Source organism: Crocodylus siamensis, chromosome 5 (genome assembly GCF_052110815.1).
Source record: "Crocodylus siamensis isolate JL-2025a chromosome 5, ASM5211081v1, whole genome shotgun sequence".
NCBI classification, from domain to species: domain Eukaryota; kingdom Metazoa; phylum Chordata; order Crocodylia; family Crocodylidae; genus Crocodylus; species Crocodylus siamensis.
Genome location: NC_143399.1, coordinates 149,555,498 through 149,578,544, shown reverse-complemented (window position 1 = coordinate 149,578,544; position 23,047 = coordinate 149,555,498). Strand labels below are relative to the sequence as shown.

The 23,047-nt window shown below is 39.0% G+C and overlaps 1 protein-coding gene across 6 annotated transcripts in view; it reads left to right on the top strand.

Annotated features, from left to right (window-relative positions):
- The window catches only part of CREB5 (cAMP responsive element binding protein 5), a 364,901-nt gene extending 351,467 nt beyond the window's left edge, over window positions 1-13,434 (top strand). For all 6 annotated transcript variants that reach the window (XM_090046655.1, XM_090046653.1, XM_090046654.1 and 3 more), the window contains 2 exons: window positions 1,829-1,937; window positions 6,549-13,434. In XM_090046655.1, coding sequence (XP_089902781.1) covers window positions 1,829-1,937; window positions 6,549-6,712 — 273 coding nt within the window. In that variant the 3' untranslated portion in view covers window positions 6,713-13,434. The remainder of the gene's footprint in view (window positions 1-1,828; window positions 1,938-6,548) is intronic.
- Window positions 13,435-23,047: the final 9,613 nt, after the last annotated feature.

Here is a 23,047-nt window from a genome sequence, read left to right as displayed (position 1 = left end):
TGTACAGTATTGGGCCACCATTTGGTCTAAGGGCCATGTTTTAGCTTGCCCTGTCTATACTGAGAACAATACTTTCTTTGATTTAAAACACTGAAGGAAGATGCTCATGTGGTCACAACACAGCTCTCTGCACTTATTTGTTTGCCTACAGATGGCAAGTTTCAGTCAGTGAATAGAAAATAATTTTAAAAAAATCCCACATCATATACCTCTGTGTTAATATAAAGTATGTGTATGACAGATGTCTGTGACTCTCAGATTTTATTCAGTTGGAGAGTTCTGAGTTTTATCAGCTTGTTTCAAGATGTGCTGCAAGGCTCCTAGGCTGACTCTGCATCTCTCTATGGGGATGGTAATCTCATAACTGACTACCCCAGCTTTATGACACCTTGCACAAGCACAGCAACACAAAGAGACCATATTGCAACTGAGGACCAGGATTGTTGTCTTGCTGCACTTACTGGTTTTGAAAACTCAGTCACAGAATTTTGCAGTTTTATATTTAGTTTTTTGTAAAATAACAACAACAAAAATAATAGTTGTTATTAATAGCAGTCTAGTTTTTCAGGAACACATTCAAACAAACTAAATACCTTTTCCTCTCTGATTAATAGTGCAATATCTTCATCTGTGTGAGACAGAGAAAGAAAACTGAATAAATCCATAGAAATTGCCTTGCCTTTTGAGTGGCCTCACAACTGAGCTGTATATTCACCAGCTAATAGGGACATATTTCAATAGACGTTTCTGGAGATAATATTGCCAATCATTAAACAACAACCCTTCCCCTCTTTTTGTTGTTTTTTTAAGTGCAAAAGCAGGCAGTCCCACAGGTTTTTAAATTAGCAGACACAACCTCAGTCAAAGTTGGGTTTGGAAAGGCTAGGAGGAAGGGGAGAGGAAGCAGTTCCTGGACAAACCCAAGGTCTGTTGGTTTCCAGATGAACCAATCTTTATGGTCATTCAAGAGAAATGAGGTTTCGCTGATTGCAAATTTTAATAATTTGGTGACAAATGAGTCCTTTTTATACAAAAGAACATGTTATAGATTGTGCTAAATTACATTATATCACTTGTGAATTAAATATACCTGTTGAAAATCCATTGAAACATATTTACAATATACTACTGTAATGTCGGTGGATGCTGATCCCTCTAGGGCTAAGAACAAGTAAATGCAATGAATCATGAGTGAATCAGCCAAAATCAGTTTAAATGGTATGGAAGATACAAGTCAGAATAGTGATTTCTCTAAGTAAACTCCCCTACATGATTTATGAGTCATTTCTCTCTGATATAACTTACAATGCTAGGAGTCTATATTTGTGAGCTAAATCAGAGTAGGTTACTTTTTAAAAAGTAAAATGACAAATTCATGATTTTTATTTTTAAAAATGGTATATCATAAGTATCTGGCCCCGGGATTTTATAATTTAAATGTCATTTCTTAATGTTTTAGTTTTTCTTTGTAATGTTTTCCATTATAAAAAGCAAATGGACCTGTCTGAGATGCACAATATTGCATATAGGATACACTGTATATTCAGAAACAACAGTAGCACTAAACACACTAATGTGACAAAACAATAAATGGAAGCAAATCATAATCTACTACATTTTGAGAGCTGAGGTTAATAGAAGTATTTCAGATTTGCACTGATGTAACAGAAAAGATTTCTCCCAATATCTGTGATGGAAAAAAAATCTTATGCAACCCCATTGCTGTAGTTACCTTGACAAGAGCACAAACATGAGAAGTCTTGCTGATTTGTTAACTTGTTTCTTCCGGCTTTTAAGTTAAAAGTCTCTCTCTCTCTCTCTTCTCTAGAATGAGGTTTCCATGTTGAAAAATGAGGTAGCACAGCTGAAACAGTTATTGTTAACACATAAAGACTGTCCAATAACAGCTATGCAAAAAGAGTCACAAGGATATCTAAGTAAGTAACTGGTGTGTTTTGTGTTTATCTATAGTTATTCACAAGAACCCCAAACAAAGGTGCCAGTTCTTCCCTCTACATTTGCTTGTTATTTAGTACGTTCATTTGAACCAACCTTTCTGAACATCAGAGTATTAAGGGTTGAAATAAAATATCTAGAGATAAGTACATAAATTAAAACGAGCAATTTTAAAACTGATATACCCTCCCAATTCAGCAGCTGACTTTTTCATGGACCGGAGACTTCTGGGTTGCTCACTTGCAAACTGGGGCCATATGTTTTAACTAATTATGATATCTCTCTTTGTAAAATATGCCACTTATTATTTATCAAGCTCCAACCAAAAATAGTATTTTATGTTTCAGATAAATAAATAATGTTTCTGCCTCCCCCCCCCCTTTATTTATTTCTTTATTTATTGAACTCAAAGCTCCAACTATACTACTGGGCACAATGCTGCTGATGCATTAAAATACCTCAGGGCTGTTCCTTGACTGGGTGCACTGGTAAGTGAAGTAATGGTGGACTCCAAAGAGAATAGACAAACATATCTTTAAACCACTTTAAAAGGGGAGGGAGAGCTACCATTCAGAAGTACGCATCAGATGTTATGATGTGTGTGCATGATTCTGTGACAATACAAACAAGCTAAATGGCTCTTTGACCCTGAGTGAAGCAAGGTTAAAGTTTGGACACTTTTGCTTTGTTTGTATGGGTTCAGAACCATTGAGCTACAACATTTACACCCTAATGGTTCAGACAGAAGAGCAGCTCCTAACTGTAATGCAGAATGATTTCTGCATAACATTCTGAGTTACAATGTTACCCCAGACCAAACAGAAGTTCACTGTTGGTTCCAGGAGGAAGGGGAATCTAGCTGCAGGCTGGGAGCTGCAGCCAGGTGCCCGTAGCAATGGCCAGGGCTCTCTGCCAGTGCTTGCTGTTTCAGAATGGGAGAGGGGAAAGGCAGCAGAGGGAGCACATTCTTGGGACTCCCCAGCCAGTGCTGGAGGGTGGGGTGGGTGAACTGCAGCTCCCCTCCCCCACCTCAGGGGGGCTCCAATACACCTGTCCCACCCTTCAGGGGGGGCTGAAAAAACTCAGCCTGAACTTCCTTTGCTTCCTTTCCCCCATCTTATTCTGAAAACAGTGACAGGCTGAGAGCTCTGCAGACACAGATTACGGAAGACCCTACATTTTGAAGGGGATATGTGTGGTAGCTGTGTTGGTCTGACACAAAAAGAAATGTAAAAATCTGGAACTCTTGGTTCTAAAATTCTACCTTTTATTAGACCAACTGAGAAATTGCAAAAAAAAAAATCCTCTTTTTCTGCAAGCTTCTGGGCTCATGCGCCCTTCATCAAAGCCTGATCCCTGAGCCTGATGAAAGGTACATGAGCCTGACAGCTTGCAGAAAATGTTTTTATTTTGCAGTGTCTCAGTTGGTCTAATAAAAGGTACCATTCTGGAACCAAGAGTTCTCGATTTTTGCACTACAGTTTGAAACTTCTTTATTTGATACCTCATGCAATGAGGGGTCAGATTTTCACCTGATTGGCCATTTTTAAGCAGTTTGTAGCCATGCACTTGTGTTTGGTCACAGCTATAAACTGCTTTTCATGGCCAGATTGGGCAAAAATTGTCACTTCTGACTAAGAGCGTAGATCAGTATCCTTTGGTAATCGCTAGTGTTGTTACCCCTGTTTACTGTCCTAACCAATTCTAATCATGGACTAAAAAATAAAAGGAAACTATCATTCCCTGAGATTGGTGTAGTTGAGTTCTACAACTCTCTCTCTCCCGAATGTTCCTCTCTCATTTAAAAAACAAAACACTAACAGAGAGACTGATGACAGACAGAGAAAATAATCCAAGCTTGTCTTGTAAGTATAGTAAGTGAAGGGCAGATTCCCTATTCAGCATAGCAAAAGGAGACTCTTGGCTCCCCAGTTCCCTGTCTGGATCTAGAGCAGGGTAGAGCAGCCCCAGGGCTGTTCTAATATTTGCCAGATGGCAACATTCGCTTAAAGTAAAAAATGAGCTAGAATGCAATGTGCCAGCCACACCTCCAACACAAACACACGTTCTTCCTGCATTGGAGTCTTCAGGGAGAGTTATATAGGAGCCAGCTGCATGCCCTCTAGGGGTTTCTTACATAAACATGGGAAATAGAGCCAGTTTCCATCCTCTCTTCACCACAGTGTATCTGGCCTTTTCATGCCAGTCAAAGAAAAATAGAATTTCATTATATTTAGTACTATAATTTGCTTAAACAACCTCTTCTATATGGTGGCACACTGCACTGTAATGCAGGTATCAATCGCCTCTGCTGCAGCCAATAAAGCATTTCAGTAACCCAGTGTTATGAACTATTATGTCACAAATCTTATAATATTTGGCCTTTAAGGCTAAGTACAGACAGTCAGAAAGCCTGAGGCTGAAATGATTCAATCTTGAAAGCTTCCTTAGTCTAAGCTGCATGGGTTGAACTAATAACCAACTGAACTGACATTCAGTTTTCAATTGGGAAAGGCAGGGAGAGATCTGCACGGACCAAGGTCAGTAGGTGGGGGGGCACTAGAACGCGTCTCCCAGGCCAGCCCAGCCAGGTGTCCCCAAACCCTTGCTGTCCCCCCACAGAGGGCTAAGGAGTCCCCTGTCCAGATGCTGGCCCGACTTGGGGGAGCCTGTTCAGGTGGTTTCCCCCAGCCTGGGTTCCCCAGCCCAAGTAGCCCTGGGGAGCTGAGGGGAATGCTCCCTCCCCATTCCCAGATGCAGATTGCTTCAGAGGGAGGGAGAGGAAGTCCTCCAGGCTAGGTGCCTGCCTGTGCAGCCCAGCATGGGGGCACTGAGGAGCCCTGCCTTAGGAGGCTTTCCTCTACCCTAGCCCAGGGTCCCCCAACCCAGGGCAGCCCCAGGGAGCTGAGGGGGATTCGTCTCTACCCCAGCTGCTTGTCTTAGTTGATGGAGTCTCAGGGATAGCCCAGGGAGTGAAGGAAAATTCCTCTGCTCCCCTGCATTAGTTTTGTCTCAGACTTGCAGCACCTAAGGAAAAACTGGCTGGGGAGGAGCAGGAGAATTTCCCTCTGTTCCTTGAAGTTGCCTGAGACTCACAGGGGCTGAAGCAAGCAGCTCTGCCATTCCAGAGGAGTAGAATTCCCCTCAGCTCCCTGGGGCTGCCCGGGGCTGGGGGACCCTGGGCTGGGGTGGGTGGAAGCCTCCCAAGGCGGGGCTCCCTGGTGCCCCCATGCTGGGCTAAATGGCAGGAACCCAGCCTGAAGGACTCCTCCCTCTCTCCTGTGGCAGCTGCTGAAACAATCAGCAGCTCAGAAAGGGGGAAGAAGAAGGGGAGAGACCTGCCAGGTGATGAAAAGCCCTCATGACAGGGCCTTTCCCTCCCACTATGAGCTGTGTAGACCCTGGGTAGAGTGGTCTGGGGGTGGGGGTGGTCTATTCCCCTGCCCTCCATCCCTATGGACTGACAGGTGCAGACAGGAAGCAAGCTAAGGAGCAAAGGGGTAAGACAGTCTCTGCTCCACAGGAGCCAGCAGCATAGCTCAGGGCTGCAGAGCATCCTGGGATGCTGGGGGACTGTGAATTAACTTGAACCAGGAAGGAATCTGGGACAGAAGTTCCATAAACTGGTTTGACCTAAATTGTCTAAGTCTGATACTGCATACAACCAGGTTTAACTTAAACTGGTTTTGGTCATTTTGAAAGTGGTTTATGTGCATTGAACTTCTGTTCAGTTACAGGTTTAAACCAGTTTCTGATCACTTAAACTGGTTTGTGTGTAACTTCAGCCCCTTGCCTAAGAGAAAATATTAGCTTCTGGAGTCATGTTATTATATGAGGACCTGATTTTAAAACCTGCCAAGTTTCTAGCTCTAAATTTTGTAGGGAGAAAGTTGCAGGTGTGAACCTTAAACCTTAAAGGCTCAGAAATCAGAAGTCAAATAAAAAGCACTTGGGGGGGCGCATCTACATGAGATGTTTACTACTCAGTAGATTAATTAGCTGCAAAGTAAATGTTTCAGTGTCTGCATGCTCTCCCCTACTATGCTGGTGTAAACCAATTTCTTCTACAGCAGGATAGTACTTGTAAATATTATCTTGCAGCAGCGCACATGTACACTTTGCCCCAGCTGGCTGGGGCACAAGGGTGCTTCAGTATGGGGGCTGCCTGCTGGCTATCCCCACACTGAAGCACTCTTGTGCCTCAACCAGCCCTTCCACAGCATGTTTAGCTGAGGTGACTAGCCCCAGGCTGGCAGACCCTCTGCCGTCCAGGGCTGCTCCAACCCAGCTCAATGTGATGCACTCCTGGGCCCACATTCAAATGGCAATAAACTCCAAAATGTATTGCTCCAGAGTTTATTGCTCCCAGGCGCATGTTCAAACTGTGCGCCTAGGTGTTTATTGCTCCAGAGTTTATTGCTTTGAATTAATTGCATGTGTAGACATGCCCTGTGTGCATAATTTTAAAGTCCAAAGATCTTTGAATACATGGAGTCGACAGGCCTGCAGCCTTAGTGATAGGTCTTGTCTTTAACAATACTGTAATACAGCAGACTCCTACAGACATAATGTGATTTGTGTTCTTTTTTTAGGTCCCGAGAGTAGCCCTCCTGCAAGCCCAGTCCCAGCTTGCTCCCAACAGCAAGTCATCCAGCATAACACCATTACAACTTCCTCTTCTGTCAGCGATGTCGTAGGAAGCTCCACCCTTACTCAGCTTGCCAGTCACAGAACAGATATGAATCCAATTCTTTAAAACTGAATGGTCAAAACTACTATGGGAGTGGTAGTCCTTTATGTGAAGGACATTTTCAACATTAACTCAGCCCTGGAAGACTCCTCAATCCTTGAAAGACTATGGCTTTCATTTTTATAGTTATTAAAATGTCTTTTATACTTAGTTACAAAAAAGGGAGTTATGCAATTAATATGCTATCAGCTTGAGAAGTGCTTTGGTGCTTTCTCCAATTTTTGGTACCAGTTGTTTATAAACTGAACTGTTTCTGTACATAGTCATGTTCCCTTCTTCACAGTCTAGCCTGAGGCCTCAGAAACATGGAGTTTTGTTAAATTGCAGCTTGTTAGCCAAAATGAGGCATACAAAGTATTAAAACAGAGTCAGACATTGGTAACGAGAAATATTAAGGCTATAAATATTTCGAGCATGCTCTGGTGACAGCATAATAAAAAATAAAGTTAGCTTTGTGATACCACCAGAACCTCATCAGGTATGCAGAACCTCTTTCTGAGATAAAAATGCTTATATCAATATATGGATCTCAGAACAAAATCACCCCAAATAATACACTCTCATGTTTGGCTTTCCACTTGCCCATGTCCTATTAATCTTTATTTTTCACATATCTTCCTTTCCCTTTCTTAGTCCTCCAGCCCTTTCTTCTTCTTCAAGTTCCTCCTGTTTTTCTTCATTCTAAATCTCTCTCAGTATTCTTCACTGTTTTTTTTTCTTTTAAGAGTACTAATAAAGGGGGGAAAAACTTTAAACCCACCCACAAAAAACTGTTGGTACATCTGCTGCTCTCAATGCCTTCACTCACAGCTGGCTGAACTTTTGCTTTTTGAAAAATCAAAATGCAGGAGTTTAATGCTCCTGATTTAGTGTTTTTAATAAACAGCAAAAGTTAAAAGCAGTTTAGTCACAGGTGAAGCATGACTGAAAGACAGCTGTGTTGATGCTAGGAGCCTTGTAAGATTCTGTGGTAAATGTCCATGGCACAGGACAAGAATAGCAAAATCACACCTAAGAATTACAGCAGTTTTTTTACACTGTCAATCATTAATGTAGAAAATCCTTGAAGTATACAGCAGTTAAGAAAGACTCTAATCACTCAGCAGATGAATTGTTCCACCATCAAAAGCTAACAGCTGAAGATTTCACAGGCTATAAATAAAATTAATCAGATTGAAAATTTTGACCAGTTGGAAAAATATTATTATTCATTACCAGGTAAAAGACAAATTCTTCACAGCCATTTTTTAAACATACATGGACAGGATCCTTAGCTGGTATATACTGGTGTAGCTCCACTGACTTTAAGAGACCAATGCCAGTTTGCCTAGCTGAGGATCTGTTCTGTGTGAACACCAAGAACACTTTTTAGCTATTATACGCTGCCAGACTGATGTAAATTCTGCTATACACTGCGGGTGATATTCACTCCTCAAAAGATAGTCCTTGCACTCCATCTTTTTCTTTTACTTTTTCTTTTTCTGAAGCCATGATTTGTGCTGGCCCTCTCCAGGGCTGACTTCCATCTTGGGATAATGTATGGGAAATGAAGTGTTAAAGAATACGGTAGATGACAGCCAATTCGTTCTAATACATTGGCACCTGATTTTGTTCCCAGTAAAGTCAATAGCAAAGCTCACATTTACTCCTGTGCATAGGTGACTGGTAGGGAGTGCACAGGGCTGCACGTGCCCCCCCCCGACGCCCAACACTGATGCTTTCGGTAGGGCTGGTGCCCCTCCCCCCACCCCCAAACGGGGCCACCACCATTGGCGGCTTCTGTGGCTGCTCTGCCAGATTCAGGAGGCACCAGTCACTCACACTCCTGTGGCAGCAAGATTAGGTCCTTATTTTGTGACAGATGTTCAAACTTTTTTTCAATTGCATCTTTTAAAATGAAACGGCTAATTAATGCTATTTGTAGTAAGTACTTGGCTTCTAAACATACTTTGTTCTGATTCTGAGTTGTTGTCCTCAAAGGCTGTTTCTGTTATTTGAAAGAAGTAATCATTTTTAAAAGGGTGAATTTTTTTCGATAGAAAAAAATCTTAAGAAAATGAAGCATGAGGCACTGTAGCAAATAGTGCTCAGGAGGAAGAACAAAATTCTGAGCATCATGAATCATAATTTCTGAATCAGCTATATCTTGGTAACTAACATTTAAAAGCAGTATTCTTCCACAGTTCTGTTACCACTTATGCAAATACTTTTGAAAAAAAAAAGATTTTTTTACATGTACAGAGTAAATCATGACTTGATTATATAGTCTAAGAACCAAAAAAAATTAAGAAAAAATACAAATGTAAAGGATTTTCTATTATATTTTAGACAAACATATACTTTTAAAGTGTTTTAAATACTGAATCTATAAATTTTTTTGAAGTCCAGTTGTAATAGCTGAATGGTTTTGCTTCATCATGGCTACTAAAAAAAAAACAAACAAAAAAAACAAAAAAAACTTTGTTCAAATACACAGCTTTAAACAGAATCTTCAGTTGAATATATATAAGGATGTACTGTGTCCAAATTTCATATCTAGAACCTCACTATTCATCCAAAAAACAAAATGCCATCATAGTATTAATTTAGCTTCAATTTTTTTACCCACATGGAAAGCACTTAAGTACATTAAAGTAGAAGAACAAAACAAAAATCTTCATACTAGAAGACTCTGAGCTACAGTGCACTAAAATTAAGGTTTGGTTTTACTTGTGTTAAATCTCCTTGACTGTAATTTTTAGTTGTTAAAACTAAAGCCTCTACAGTAAAAAAGAAAAGAAAAAAAAAAAAGAAAAAAGAGAAACACACACACAAAACCCAACAAAAAACCCCACTTGCCCAAGTGTTGTTAAATTCAGCAACTTGACAGTTTGACTGATGTGTATTATATATAGCTCAATTATTTCTTTTTTTAATGCTAACTAGGCAAGCCAACTACACCTTAGCCTAAATGTGTAATTACAATGAACTGTCTCCTCTCTGTACTATTGGCCTTTAGGTATAATTATTATTAGTGATGTGGAAATAAGTAAAGGATGAAAGCTTTTTGCTAATGCTTCTTGTAACATTAAATGTAAGGTTCATAGGCCAAAACAACATGCAGCATATTAATATTAGTATATACATAAAAGGACCAACCCAACCAGGCACCCTATTCTTCAACAGATTAACTTCCACACATAAAATACTTTTGTATTTTTAGAAGATTGATTCTGCAGCCTTTACTTTAGCATATAATCCTTCCCTGTATAGTCCTTATGAAAGTTAAGGGTGAGGGCTGCAAGAAGAGGCCCTATGTCTAGATCCGTACAACATCTGTTCAGCAGAAGCAGCTTGTTTTTAAGCATTGTTAATTTAGGTACCATTTGCCATACTACTTGATTTGAGGAAAACCTATAGTTCTCCATGAGCTACTTACTGAATGCCGACCTGTTTTATTCCTGCCTTTCTTCAGCTAGTTGCAGCTCTGAATCTAAAGTCACTGCCAGTGGGCTTTCAGAATGACCCCTGTATTTTTTGATGGGAGTTAATATGGATGAGCCTGGTCACATGTGTAGTTCAAAATGAAGCATCCAAATGTTAAACATTTCTGTGTACAACATCTCTCACTGTGTGACATTGAAAGTATGTTGGAAATCCCAGCCACGGATGATTGCAATATTTACCAAAAGTGCTGTGTTGCGATTCAAACATTTCTTCCCCCTCAAGTCAATTTATACAAGCCATATTCATAACACTGCCTGTGGGAGACAAGTAGTTTGTGTGCTATCATGGTGTGTTTTATAAGGACAGTGATGATGATGATTAATAGAAAATTTCATACTATTTGGAGTTAATTCCTGCTATATAACTAAATGAATGCAGTCCATGTTCTGAATAGTGGAAAGTCAATGGTAAGCGCCTCAAGTATATATGGCTTTTAGTGTGTTAACTGATCTTGTCGTGTTAACTAACAAACCAGCTGTAACTGTTGTTAAAACCTGACTTTTGGGGGATTAATATTTTTTTAAGCAACAATATTTAGTTTTTAAAAAGCCTTTTAGTTTAGGTAGAATGTGCTTTTTTAGAAGCTAATAACACATTTTAAAAAGAAACTTATATAGTGAATTTATGAAAATTCAAGAGGACCAAAGCAAAATTTAAACGGGAATCTATTAATTTAGTATTCATATAGAATTTTATAAAGTATTTATTAATAAATGTTATTTTAAACACATTCCATTTGAACAGTATTCTTGTACGGAATCTGTTTTGTTTTGTTTTTTAAGTTACAATATTACTTTTGCAGTAAACTACTCTAGGTGTGTGTGTACCTTAATCTTTCAGGGTCTCGAGCAGAAGTCGTCCATCCAAGATGGAAAGGTTTGCTGAGGTCTGTTGTATAGAAATTCTTAGGATTAAATGTTTTCTTTAAAGCAGCATCTGCTTTTTTGTATCAGACATAATAGTTGTAAACCTACAATTGTTTCCTATCTGTTTGAAAGTGTGCTCTCTCATTTTAGAAAGCACAGATCAGCTAAAGGAAAATGATACATAGAACTGGAAAGCCTGTCATTTTTAGGCTAATTATATGCATCCTCAATAGAGATTAACCCTATCCTTGCTTCTCTTCTAATATCTCATAGTGAGTTGCACTATACTGCCTTACCATTGCCCCTTCTGTCCTTATCTACTAAGCAGTGTTCCTTAGCTTTAGACCATTGAAGCTCCATTATATATCAGAGAAAATTATTGAAGGGGGAAGGAAAAAAAGATTAATTTGTAGACAAAAACTAAATGGTGCCTACAAAACTAAACCAGTTACAACTAATTAGTATCCTATTTCTACATTTCAATTATTTATATTATTTTAAAATTGCACTTTAGCTCTCACTTTCTCTTTCTTGTTCTCCCTTGTTCAATCATTTATAATATCTTGTAAAATGTTTGCACCAGATATATTTATATGCTGTAACTGGTGGCATATCTACAACTTGTCTCTCACACCCCCAAAAGGAGGACTGCTAAGAGAAGCTGAGTACAGCCAGTCTGCAACATGACTTTGACTTCACATCCTCTTCATGGTGGCATATAAATGTTTTATTATGCAAAGCATGTGAGGCATCTAAGCTATACTTATAATCTATCTCATCTTGAGAACCAAAGTGTCCTGTATAACATAGGTCAGGAGACTGGCTCTGTCGTGCATTATAATGCACTTTTGATTGTTTTCCAACTGTAGTAGCTACAAAGCTGCAAGGATAACAGTGGCCATACAATATGTTTGAATCCTAAGTCCATGAAATGTTATGTTACCTTGCAACTTAACTAGGGACAGCACCTTAAGAAAAGACTAAAACTTAAAGGAAAATCAAAAGCAATAATATGTCAAATGAAAACTTACACCAAAAACTTGATCACCACCTGAAATGGTCGCCATAAAATGAAGATGAGAAAGTTTGTATACACACATAATCCCTTCCTAATACTTGTGGTTATCTGGGTTTTATCAGTGGCCTTATGTTTAGAGCTAAATCGCTCATCAGTGCTTGGTGTTTTCCCCAGAGTCTTCCATATTTTCCAAAACTACTTTACAGTAAACTTTAAAGATTGCAAAAGGCCAAATGTCATTAGGGGCTAAAATATTAATTCTCTAAATGGAAATCTGATACATTTCCAAGATTTTCTTTAGAAATGAATTGATCATTATGACTGGCTACATTTTAGATCTAGGATTCAGAACCTATAACCCCTGTACAAATGCAGGTTAAACATTGTTTAGGTTATGTTTCATGAAGTGACACTGTTTTGGAGTCCCTCCACATATAATACAGCACTGGCCTCATGTTGCGTCTAAAGACTATTGAACTCAAAAATATATTTTTAGCTAAATCTTTGAAGTAACAGATAGATTATCTGTCTTCTGATATTGTGTCCGACACTGAAGACTAACTGCAGCTTTAGAGAGCTTGCAGGAAAACAAGAAGAGAAGGGCATTTGAGGGGAAATGGCTGGTGCTGGTGGAGTCCACCCTTCTCCCTGGACCCTGCTACATGCACCCTGCCAGAGAACTTTTACCATGGTGCCTGAAAGGCAAAATATTTTGCCACCAAGATTTTGATCTGTAGCCATTCTTCAGACAAACTTATGGACTATCAAGGAGAACTTTTCCCAAGTAAGGACTTCAAAATTTGGGAAGCAGTTATTTCTCAATCTGTATACATGGGCTTTATTCCCATCTCCATAAATTGCTCAATTTAAAAACTGGGTAGCAATGATCATTAAAGATGGCTTCACTGAAATGCAGTCACTGTACTGATTTTCAAAGAAGCTTTTAGCACTGTGTGGAGTAAACCTCATCTAAGGAAGTCTGTATAAGAGAAAGGTGCTGTCACGTTAAGTTTTGGGCTTGAGGTTGTTTGTATTGTATGCAAAGTTTTTGTGTTTGTTTGTCTGTTTATTCTGTAAAGCAACCACCTTCCTTACTGGAAGGAGAGATTTTTTTTTTTTTGGTACATAAGTGTAAATACTTGCTACAGCATTTAATATGTTTAATTTTATGTTAAGCTTTTTGTTGCATTGTGAACACATTTATTGTTACAAATGGACAATGAGTTCATTAAGACTGTTCAACTAGGTCAGATTTTTACATCTCTTTCTAGTTAGAAGAGACAAAATTTTGTGCATTTGTACAAATGTTAATAATATCACTGCAATTCCAATATAATAAAGCACTCAAATGTAAATAATGCCTACAGTTTTGCTGTGTCCATGTGTAGGAATAAGGAAGGTAACTCGGATACCACACTCATTGACATGCTAGAATAAAATCTTCCTGAAAGTAGGCTACACAGCTTAGTTTCTTTCTTAGCTTTCTTAGAAATAGATGTATTACAGCATCCTTATCTGCACCATGGTGAGCCTGTCACACTATGGCTTGCAGAGTTTGGCCACTATGAAGGGGAGTATACACTGCTGCCAAGGAACCAAGGATCAGGATCTTCCAGAACTCTTACTTAGGCAGTAAGGTTATGTATTGTCCTCAAAACAAAGCTAGGCTGCAGTTTACCCTGTCCTTACAGAAGGACTCCATTCTTGCTCAGTGTCCAAAACACTAAAAAGCATGGTGATATCTTTATTTAAAGTTGCTTCTCATGAAGATGCATCACAAGACTATCTTATTGTCCCTGCCGTTATATTCACACCTGACAAAACAGTACAAGAAGACATATTTATGCCGACTAGACAGACAGTGATTCATGGTTTCCTTCAAAGACCGAAAACCCAATCGCTTTGTTTGTTCCTGTCCCATTCTCTCCAAGGTTACAACTCATCCATCAATGTTGCTCTGTGCAAAATAATTGTAACAAAAAAGTTACTAATCATTTTTTTTTAAAAAAAAGAAAGAAACTTAGCCCAAGATCTTCCCTTTCCTTGACAATGGCACAGCTGAGGATGAAACCAACTCTAAGCACAAGCTCAATCAGTCAAAGGCTGATTCAGAGGCTAACACTAGATTGTTAATGGATAGAAACCAACAGCTGAAGTGCTCTATCTAGCAACATGTAGAAAAGTGAACTGAATTCAGATGCAAACAAAGCCTTTATGGTAAAGAACAAAGGGATAGGAGACAAATCTTGAAGCATTAAATGCAAAACTTTGGATTCCCTATTACAAGGAAGAGAACTGGAAAAGGGTACAGAAACGAGGAACAATAAATCCCTAAAGATTTAGAACAGTGATTCTCAACAGGGTGTCAGGGCACCCCAGGGTGCAGCCAGATCCTTTGAAGGGTGTTGCGAGGTGTGAGGAGCTAAATTAAGTAAGTAAACAGGCTAAGGTTTGTCCCTGCCTGAAGGATCCCCCAATGCCCAGCCCCTCTGAAAGAAGGTAAGCACCGTAATCTATAGTTTTTTAAACTGGGTGACACTCAGTTCACAAGAGTTATGGAGGTGTGCCTCAAGTCCAGTGAGGGGTGCCTCAAATCCAAAATGGTTGAGAAGCACTGCTTTAGAGATACAAGATTTTAGAAAAATAAGCCTTATGTTGTTTGTCTTGCATAGGATGATCTGATCAACATGAAGACGCTGTACTGATTTGCCTAAATGACATTAGATTAAATCAGATTAAAGGTACCTGGTAGAAATTTGATGCAGTTCTGTCTGCATCAGACAGAGCGCATACATTTGTGGCATTTCACATGCTTGGAACTAAAAACTGATATTTTGAAATGAAATTTTAAGATTAGAAATATTCAAAACGTCCTCTTCTCGTCCCTGGAAAATAGGTTTTTAAATCATTTGTATTGTGACAAGTCATATGCTGGTGTCCCAGACACCATACAGACAAGGAAAAAAAGATGGTCACTTCCCATTCTGTATGCCTACATGACACAATGCTTTGGGACCTGAAGCAACATAGCCATGCTAGTGGGGTGCCCTCAACATAGCTATAAAGCATAAGTGAGGGCATTGTGCTAATGCAGCAATGGGATCATTTCTAAACTATTTCAACTGAAACTGCATGAAAAGCCTTAGCTAGGCAGTAGCACCAAATGAGTTTCATTGTATAAGGCTCTTTGGCTTGGCTTCCGTTCTCGTGTGCAGTCAGTAAAAAGAGGATAAAAGCAGCCTCATGTCTCCATTATAGGATTGTAATATAACAAAGATCTCAGAGATGATTACAATTATCCACCAGTGCAGCCGGATGTTCCCAGAGTACTTCAACTTTTCATGGCTGGCAGACATACACTGATAGGCCACAGCTAGCCACAGGGATGGCCCATCCTATCTTGAAAAATGTGCGGCCACAGGGAGCCCCACAGCCAAGGGGCCCCCTGCATCTGGCCATTTGCTGCCCCCTCCTCCTGCTGCTGCCGCCATCCCCTGCCTTCTTCGCGTCAGGGGGCCCCAAGAAATTGTAGGCCAGCCCTGGCTAGCCAGTTTAGCTCCTTGCAGAGTCCTGGCAAGGAGCAAAACTGGCTAGCTTTGGCCTGTCAGCACAGAAGCAATCCCAGAACTGGGGAACTGTGACCATTTTCTTGTTGACACCTCATCCTAAGAAAAAAATCTGGCTCCCAAGAAGTGAATGACATGCAAATCAGATCCTACAAAAGAGAAATAATTTTGAAAGTCAAACAATTTAAAAGCTTTATAGCCATTAGAGAGGGGGGAAAAATCTATGAAGATTGTTTGGGATGTGCTGAATTTTGCCATCTGTTACACTATTATAATTTACTTTTTCTATGCTCTTTACATGGTGCCTGTATGCAATGGAAAAGTGTGTCTTAATATGTAAGATGTAGCATTCATGCTCATCCTGAACTTAAACCTTTAACGGCAGTGCACTGTTGAGTTTTCCTCTCCAGCCTGCTCTGTTCTCCAGTGCAACACAATGCTATGTTATGAAAACGACCCTTTAAAGCTGATAAAATATTTAAGACATATGTTCTGATTGTGTTATGTAAGCAAATACCAAGAGAAGCCTGACCATTAGTGAACCTGATCAGCCCAATCTCCAAGGACCTGCTTAGAGAACAATCAAGATTGGCCTTAGACACAAGCAAGCTGGGCAGTTGCCACTCAGGCAGAAAGGAGCACAGAGGTATATTCAGCAGGGGATCCAGGAATCTGAGCATGCTGACACCCTACTGCAAAATTATGCAGCAGGTCAGCAGGTGTTTTTACAGGGCACTGCATTTGGCTTGACAGCAAGTCAAGTTAAAAGAAACAAAAATACTTGACCTTTCATGGAGAAAGTTACAATGAGGGTAGAAAAAAAAAAAGAGAGAGGGAAGAAAAAAAAAAATCAGACTAATGGAAAGCCAGAGCATTTGGATTCTATTGATTCACAGAACAGCATTCGGCATGGCTGAACTTCATTCACCCCATCACTTCTTGTAACATTTACAAATTATTTTGATTCTTCATAGTAGGGTATAAGAACTAATTCCAGTCTAGTAAAAAGGTCTTCTTATCCAACAGGGCTCTGTTAAAATGCAAGTTTTTGTGTATATGCATGTTTGACAGTAATTTTCAAAATCAGTTACAATGTAATTCTACCCCCCCACACCCACCATTCAATGTGTTCAATATGACAGTTCTGTATCAGAACAAATGTACATACATTTGTGGCATTTTACATGCTTTGATCTTAAAAAAAAATCAAAAAAAAAAATCAATATTTTGAAAAGAAATTTCAGGATTAGAAATATTCAAAATGTCCTCTTCTCCTCCCTTGAAAATAGGTTGTTTTAATCATTTGTACTGTGACCAGTCACTGGTGCCTGACAAGCAGTAAAAGATGGTCACTTTCCTTCCTGTAGGTCTATATGCCACAATGCTCAGGGACCAGAATCAATATAGCCAGGTTAGTGGGGTATCCTCAGCTTGGCTATAAAAAGCATGAGTTAAGCATCATGCTAATGCAGCAGTGTGAAAGTTCAAGTCTCTAAGCTAGCCGTGAATGCATCATGCCATGCAGGCACACCCTTAGAACGGAGTCCTAGTAGCGTGCACTAAACGGCATGCAGATGAGTCCAATTTTAAATTATATCCCTATGTAATATCTGAAACCCAATCTGATTCAATTACTGACATGGTCTTTGCAAATAACTACACAGTGCTACTATCAAGCTTGAGTTTTGTGAATTAAGCTTGAGTTTTGTGAAACAGCCATTCTAGCCAGCTCCAGAGAAATATATTTTTGTTGTTTCTTGTTTTGCTAAAAATATTCTGTGTGCCTGATGACCCAGTGAGTCCATAGCAGCCCTACTCTTTCCACAGTGATTCCATGAGCTAATAAAATAAACATGCCTGCATAATATAGGTATTCTGTGCCCTTTTCCCCTCCTATCCTTCTGCCTTACGACAGACCCTTTTAAGAGGCCTGTCTCAACTGCTGTGGTACATATGGCAACTGGATGCCTGTGACTGACAATGGGGGCAGTAAGTGTCATTCTCCTGTAAGAAGACATCCTGTTAAAATGGCATTGTGTGTACAGGTTCCTCTCACCAACAATGGTTTTGCCAACTATGTTTTTGAGCATCCATACTTAATATTCTATATACCATTCTGGCTACCAGGGTGTACAGTTTTCAGTAACCACCGTTTTCCATGGCCGTGCATCAGCCCGTCTCCTGCTACTTTTCCCATAAGCCTTTTGCCTTGCCAACCATGGGAACTTTCAGGAACCTAACCCCAGTGGTTGACAAGGAAGACCTGTATGCAGTTTGTCATCATCGTTAATAATAAAGCTTCTGTCAGCCACCTTCTATATTGCAGGTGGAAGCATTAACAGAAAGTCCCGGGATAGTTGTACATGAGGACACAATTTGTAGCTGTGCTAATAGTGGCAACGTAGCTACGCTAACAGTGGCTACACTCTAAGTAGGGATGGCCAAAATGCCATAAACTGCAACAAGCAACTCTGGTGCTGATTCATTAGTAGTGATTTTCAGTCCCAATCTCTGAGCATGTTGGCTCTATGAGGCTGACAACAGTTTCAACTTTATTTTCATTAAAGTCAGCAGATGTGACTCTGAAGCTACACTGAGTGAAGCCACCGAGTAAGATCATACATTTATGTGCTGCTACTTTTTCAGGGTAGAACTGTTCTTTTAAACACACTGGAGGAGGCTTTCAGACATCTCTTCATGGGGGCGATTTCCTCATGTCTGTGGTGTCTGACACCTCTCAGTGACAGCTGTACAAGGTTCTCTTGTGCAATTTGCTAACTCTAGTATCATTCTAAACACATGGCCCTGATGGTATGTTGCAGAATTTCTAAAAAATGTTACTGTTTCATTAGTCAAGTCCAAACTGAGTACAGGGAGCTTGGGAACCCTTAGAGACATTACTGTTTGGATCAGCTGGACACCCAGAAATGGCCTCTGATGTAAGAGTTCATTCTTGGATCTGAATAAGAGAAGCCCATTCAATCCAAACAGAAATCAAGCATGAACCTCCCTGTCTTGTCAACTTCCTGAAATCACGGAAGGCTTTAGGAATGAGGCAGGAAGGCTCTGTTCCTAAAACGTCATATAAGAGATAGGAGCCCACTGGTGTCACAGAAAGGAATTTTCTTTTGCTAACACTATTCAGCTAATCTCAAGCACCTACAAAAGCAAGCTGAGAGCTTTAAAAGCCAATTCATTTGAAGGGGAGTGAAACAAAAATTAAAATAGCTCAGTCCTGGTATTGGAGCCCCTTCTGGATTGGGCAAAATCCCAAGTCTGTCAAGGGGGAGAAACTGAGATTTTAAACTTGATTCTATTCCCTATCTGTGGCTTTGCTGAACTTTCACTAAAATACAATAGAGACAGTAAGAGAAAAAACTGACTACTTTTGCCCATATATAGATATGCACATATATGTGCCATATCTAGATATAGATAGATAGATAAATCTATATCTATGTGGCATATCTATAGCTATATATATCGATATAGATATCAATTATATATATCTATCTATAGATATAGATAGATAGATATAGATAGATATCTATCTATAGATATAGATAGATAGATATAGATATCTATCTATATCTATATGCCTTACATTAGTGGTAGGTAAAGTTAGGCAAGTGAGGTAAATGGGTAAATGCAATTATCCTCATTTTCTCAATGGCATAAGGAGACTAACAAATATGCCCTAAACACCACATTGGTTAAGTGAGAAACAGGACCCAGGAATCTTAACAGCCAGTTTCCTGCTCTTGCTAGTACCGGAAGGTCCCATCTTGAAGGCTTTTTAGTCGATATAATTTTCTTGCTTGCAAATGGATCAACCAGATCCTCATCAGAAGCTGTAATGGCCATCTCTAAGGAAAGATGAACTGTGGAAATTTATCCTTTGTTTCTACAAAGCAGAAGCCAAGTTTGTTCACATTACAAAGCATTCAAATTTCTTAACACTGAGGTTAGATTTCATTAGGATTGTTCTACATACTATAACAATAATCTCCAGTTCTCTGAAATATATATTAATTTGCCCAGCCTAAGAGCCTGGGAAATGTCTCCTGACTGTATAATCAATAAATATTCAAAAAAGTGCCATTACTATATGATAAAGGAAGATTAGGTGAAAATCTTCTAGTCCCATTCCCTGGACAAGCCCATACTTCAAAAAAACAAAAAACAAAACCTGACTCACTGAATGCCTAACCCTGGAAATATGTATTCTTTACCTAGCTCCCAAATGCATTACTCTTATTCACAATGATGCCAATGAAGCAAGTTGCAGTGAATGATGGCTGCTGAATCAGGCCCTCGTTGAGAATTTTTCTGTATTCTCCTGTCTCACACTGCTTAATTTCAAACTCAGAGAAGTCAGACTTTTAAAGACTGTACCTTTTTCTTCTTCTAACAACTCCTTCAAACTCCTGTGTTTAAGTAAGCATCTACTTATCAGGGGTGGAAACTTTTTCCTTTTTTTGAATTATTTCAAAGATAGCCTTTGGTGTTGCTTCCTTCTAAATATATACCAAGTTCTCCTTAAGGATTATTTATGTAAAATTTCTTTCCCCTTACATTTTTGAAAATATCACCTGTTTTTAGTAGCTGATTTCTGGTCTGACAAAAGAAATATTTCGAGGAGTTCAGTCAGCACCACTTGCTAATGGAAAATCTAGTAACTGAGCCTTATTTTTTTTAACCACAGTAAAAAATTATATTTGTTACCACTGGATTCCCATTAAATGTATTAATTACAGCAACATTTAATGAAGCAAATAAAAAAAAGACATTATGTATGGAGCACTGTGAAAAACAAGTTATGTAGCTAAGTGCACTCTCATATATTCTTAATAGAAGTTCTTACCTTCAGGTAAGAAAACTTAATAAAATATTCTGTAATGTGCTATGGGACCTACTGTTGATTTACAATACATTACTGCTTTAACAGTAAGCAACCTTTTCAGAATGCACAGCAAGCTCTTACGCATTTATATATAAAAAGTTTTTTTTCTTTTCACTAAGATTTATTGCATTTCCCCAGAGCATATTCATATTCTAAAAAGTCTTTGTTTTACTATGCTACACTGATTGTTATAAAAGCAACGATAACCTTTCCAGATCCTACATTTGCCGTATTAAAAATACATAAAATGTGAATCAGAAACACAAAAAATATAGGTAGCAATCTTGCCTCATTTATTTTGTTTTTAATATTACAGAAATAATTCTGCAAACATTTCTTAGTCCACCTAATTATAGTTTACTTTCTGACATATGAAAATGTATGATGAAATTATCATTAAGTTCCAGTTCTAATTCCTCTAAGGAATTCTAGTTTACTAATTTTCAAAATAATTCACGTATTATCCCTGCAAGTTTTCCTCCTTCATATGTAAATTTCAACATGTTAAGTACCCTTAAAATTTTTAATCATAGTGAAACTTATGTCATGTCCAGTACAATGAAGGTAAGTTGAAATCTTTAAAAAATGATTCCCTGAAATTCCATCTCTAGTTCTTTCATGCATGTCATTAAGGAAAGCATTTAAAAAATGACTGCATTCGTCTAACATTACCTGAATTATATTCTTATTGTACTGTGTTGGTCACAGTCATTATTACAGTGGTTACAGCAATTCATTTCACAATTTTTTTAAAGAGTTTGAGCATTTATTGTCCAATTTCTGTTGAACTTAAGGGTCATTTTTATGGTTAAATTCAACAGAAGCAGGGTCTGGCTCTGAAAGCAACTGTTTGCCACTGTTACAGATATCTGCAACTTAAATGTATGTGTAAATATTTTCTAATTTGGACACTAACATCAGAATAACTCTAAGATGTTAGAGGAAAAAACCCTCAATCTATTTCCCTTGTACATTTGACAGAATGGTGAATATAGTTAGTGCCTCTTTTCCTCCAAAACAGTCCATTTTCGCCCTTGTTTGTGTGGATATTTCAAACTGAAACAAGATAGGGAAATTGATTATTAAGCCAAGAAATGAATTGGAGATGGGTTTCTGAAGCAGGTGTTTCACCCTAGGAAATAACTTAAGTAATTTGATGACAGTGACTAGATAACTGTCCTCTGTGACAAGCGTGATAGGCAATTTTTGTGACTGCAGGGACAGTTAAGAAATTATCAGAGGTATAGGACCTCATTTTGGCTATAGGGAATAATCCAGGAAATCAACTGAGGTTTGCATTAAACATTTGCCAAGTCACTTTTCCTGTCCCTTGGCTGCCTTTTGGCAGTTCTTTACCAGTGTCTGCTAGCATAAGTGAAAGAGACTCACAGCCTCTCTCACAGCCTGGGATGTATGCCCCAGAGCGTCTTTGCAAAGAAAGAAAGTAGTGAATTCTGAAGCTGCCTTCCAGACGCTCTGTACTTTCAAACATCACTGGCAAAATTGGCTTTCTGACTGGGTCCTCTTGCTCTTGTATTTGAATTACCTGTCAGCAGCAAGCTTAGCAATGAGGGGGGCAATTCACGTTCTCTCTCCTCTACCAACTCCGTATTTTACTCCACTTTACCTCTTTCTTCAGCTTCTTTTCCAGCTTCTATTTATCATTCATATGTGCAGAGGGTCATGCATGACACAGCATAGGACAAAATTACTTTTCTTATTTTAAATTGCAAGGTAGCAGGAAGAACCTGAGAGAAAGATTTACTGGACAGAACCAATGACTGCACAATTCGCTTCACTTCTTACCTAGAGGAAAGTGAAAAGAGAATGAAGATCCTAATAGTTACAGACAGAAAATATCCATTTGACTGAGCCTGTTCTCTTGTGCCTGTAAGGTACAGATCCCTGCTACAGTCTGGATAATCCATTAAAGGGAGAGTAGACTAGGCTTTCAAAATCAGAATGGTCAGAAACATTGTCTAGGACACTTTTTTCAGGTAACTGACCTGGCACTCTCAGGGACTGGCAGAAGGTGGCAGCTCAATTCAGTTGATAAGAATTCATGTTTAAAAGCTGGGGACAGGTCAGGTAACATTTTAACGTTTTAAAAAGGTGTCCAGGATGCATTTGCTTTTTGAGTGGCATTTGCTCTGCCTCCAAGTTTTGCTTTTGCAGTTTTAGGATGCTGCTGAAGTAGAAAAAGGAGACCTAAGGAAAAATAAGACAAGAGGCAATGAAAGCAGCCATGCTCTGTTTCCAGAGCCCACCATGCCCTCTTGTGGTATATATAAATTAAGCCACAGTCCTGCTATTTCATAATTCCATTCTTTAAAGCATACAGCATATAATGTAAAGTCTGGGTGCCTGTTAGTTTCAAACACTTTCTACAGTTTTCTGTGTTACTGCCTGCCATAAAAAAACTAAATTATGTTGTTATATCTAGAACACAGGAACATCACTACCATATTACTGGGTGGCAAAATATTTCATCTTGCTAGAAGT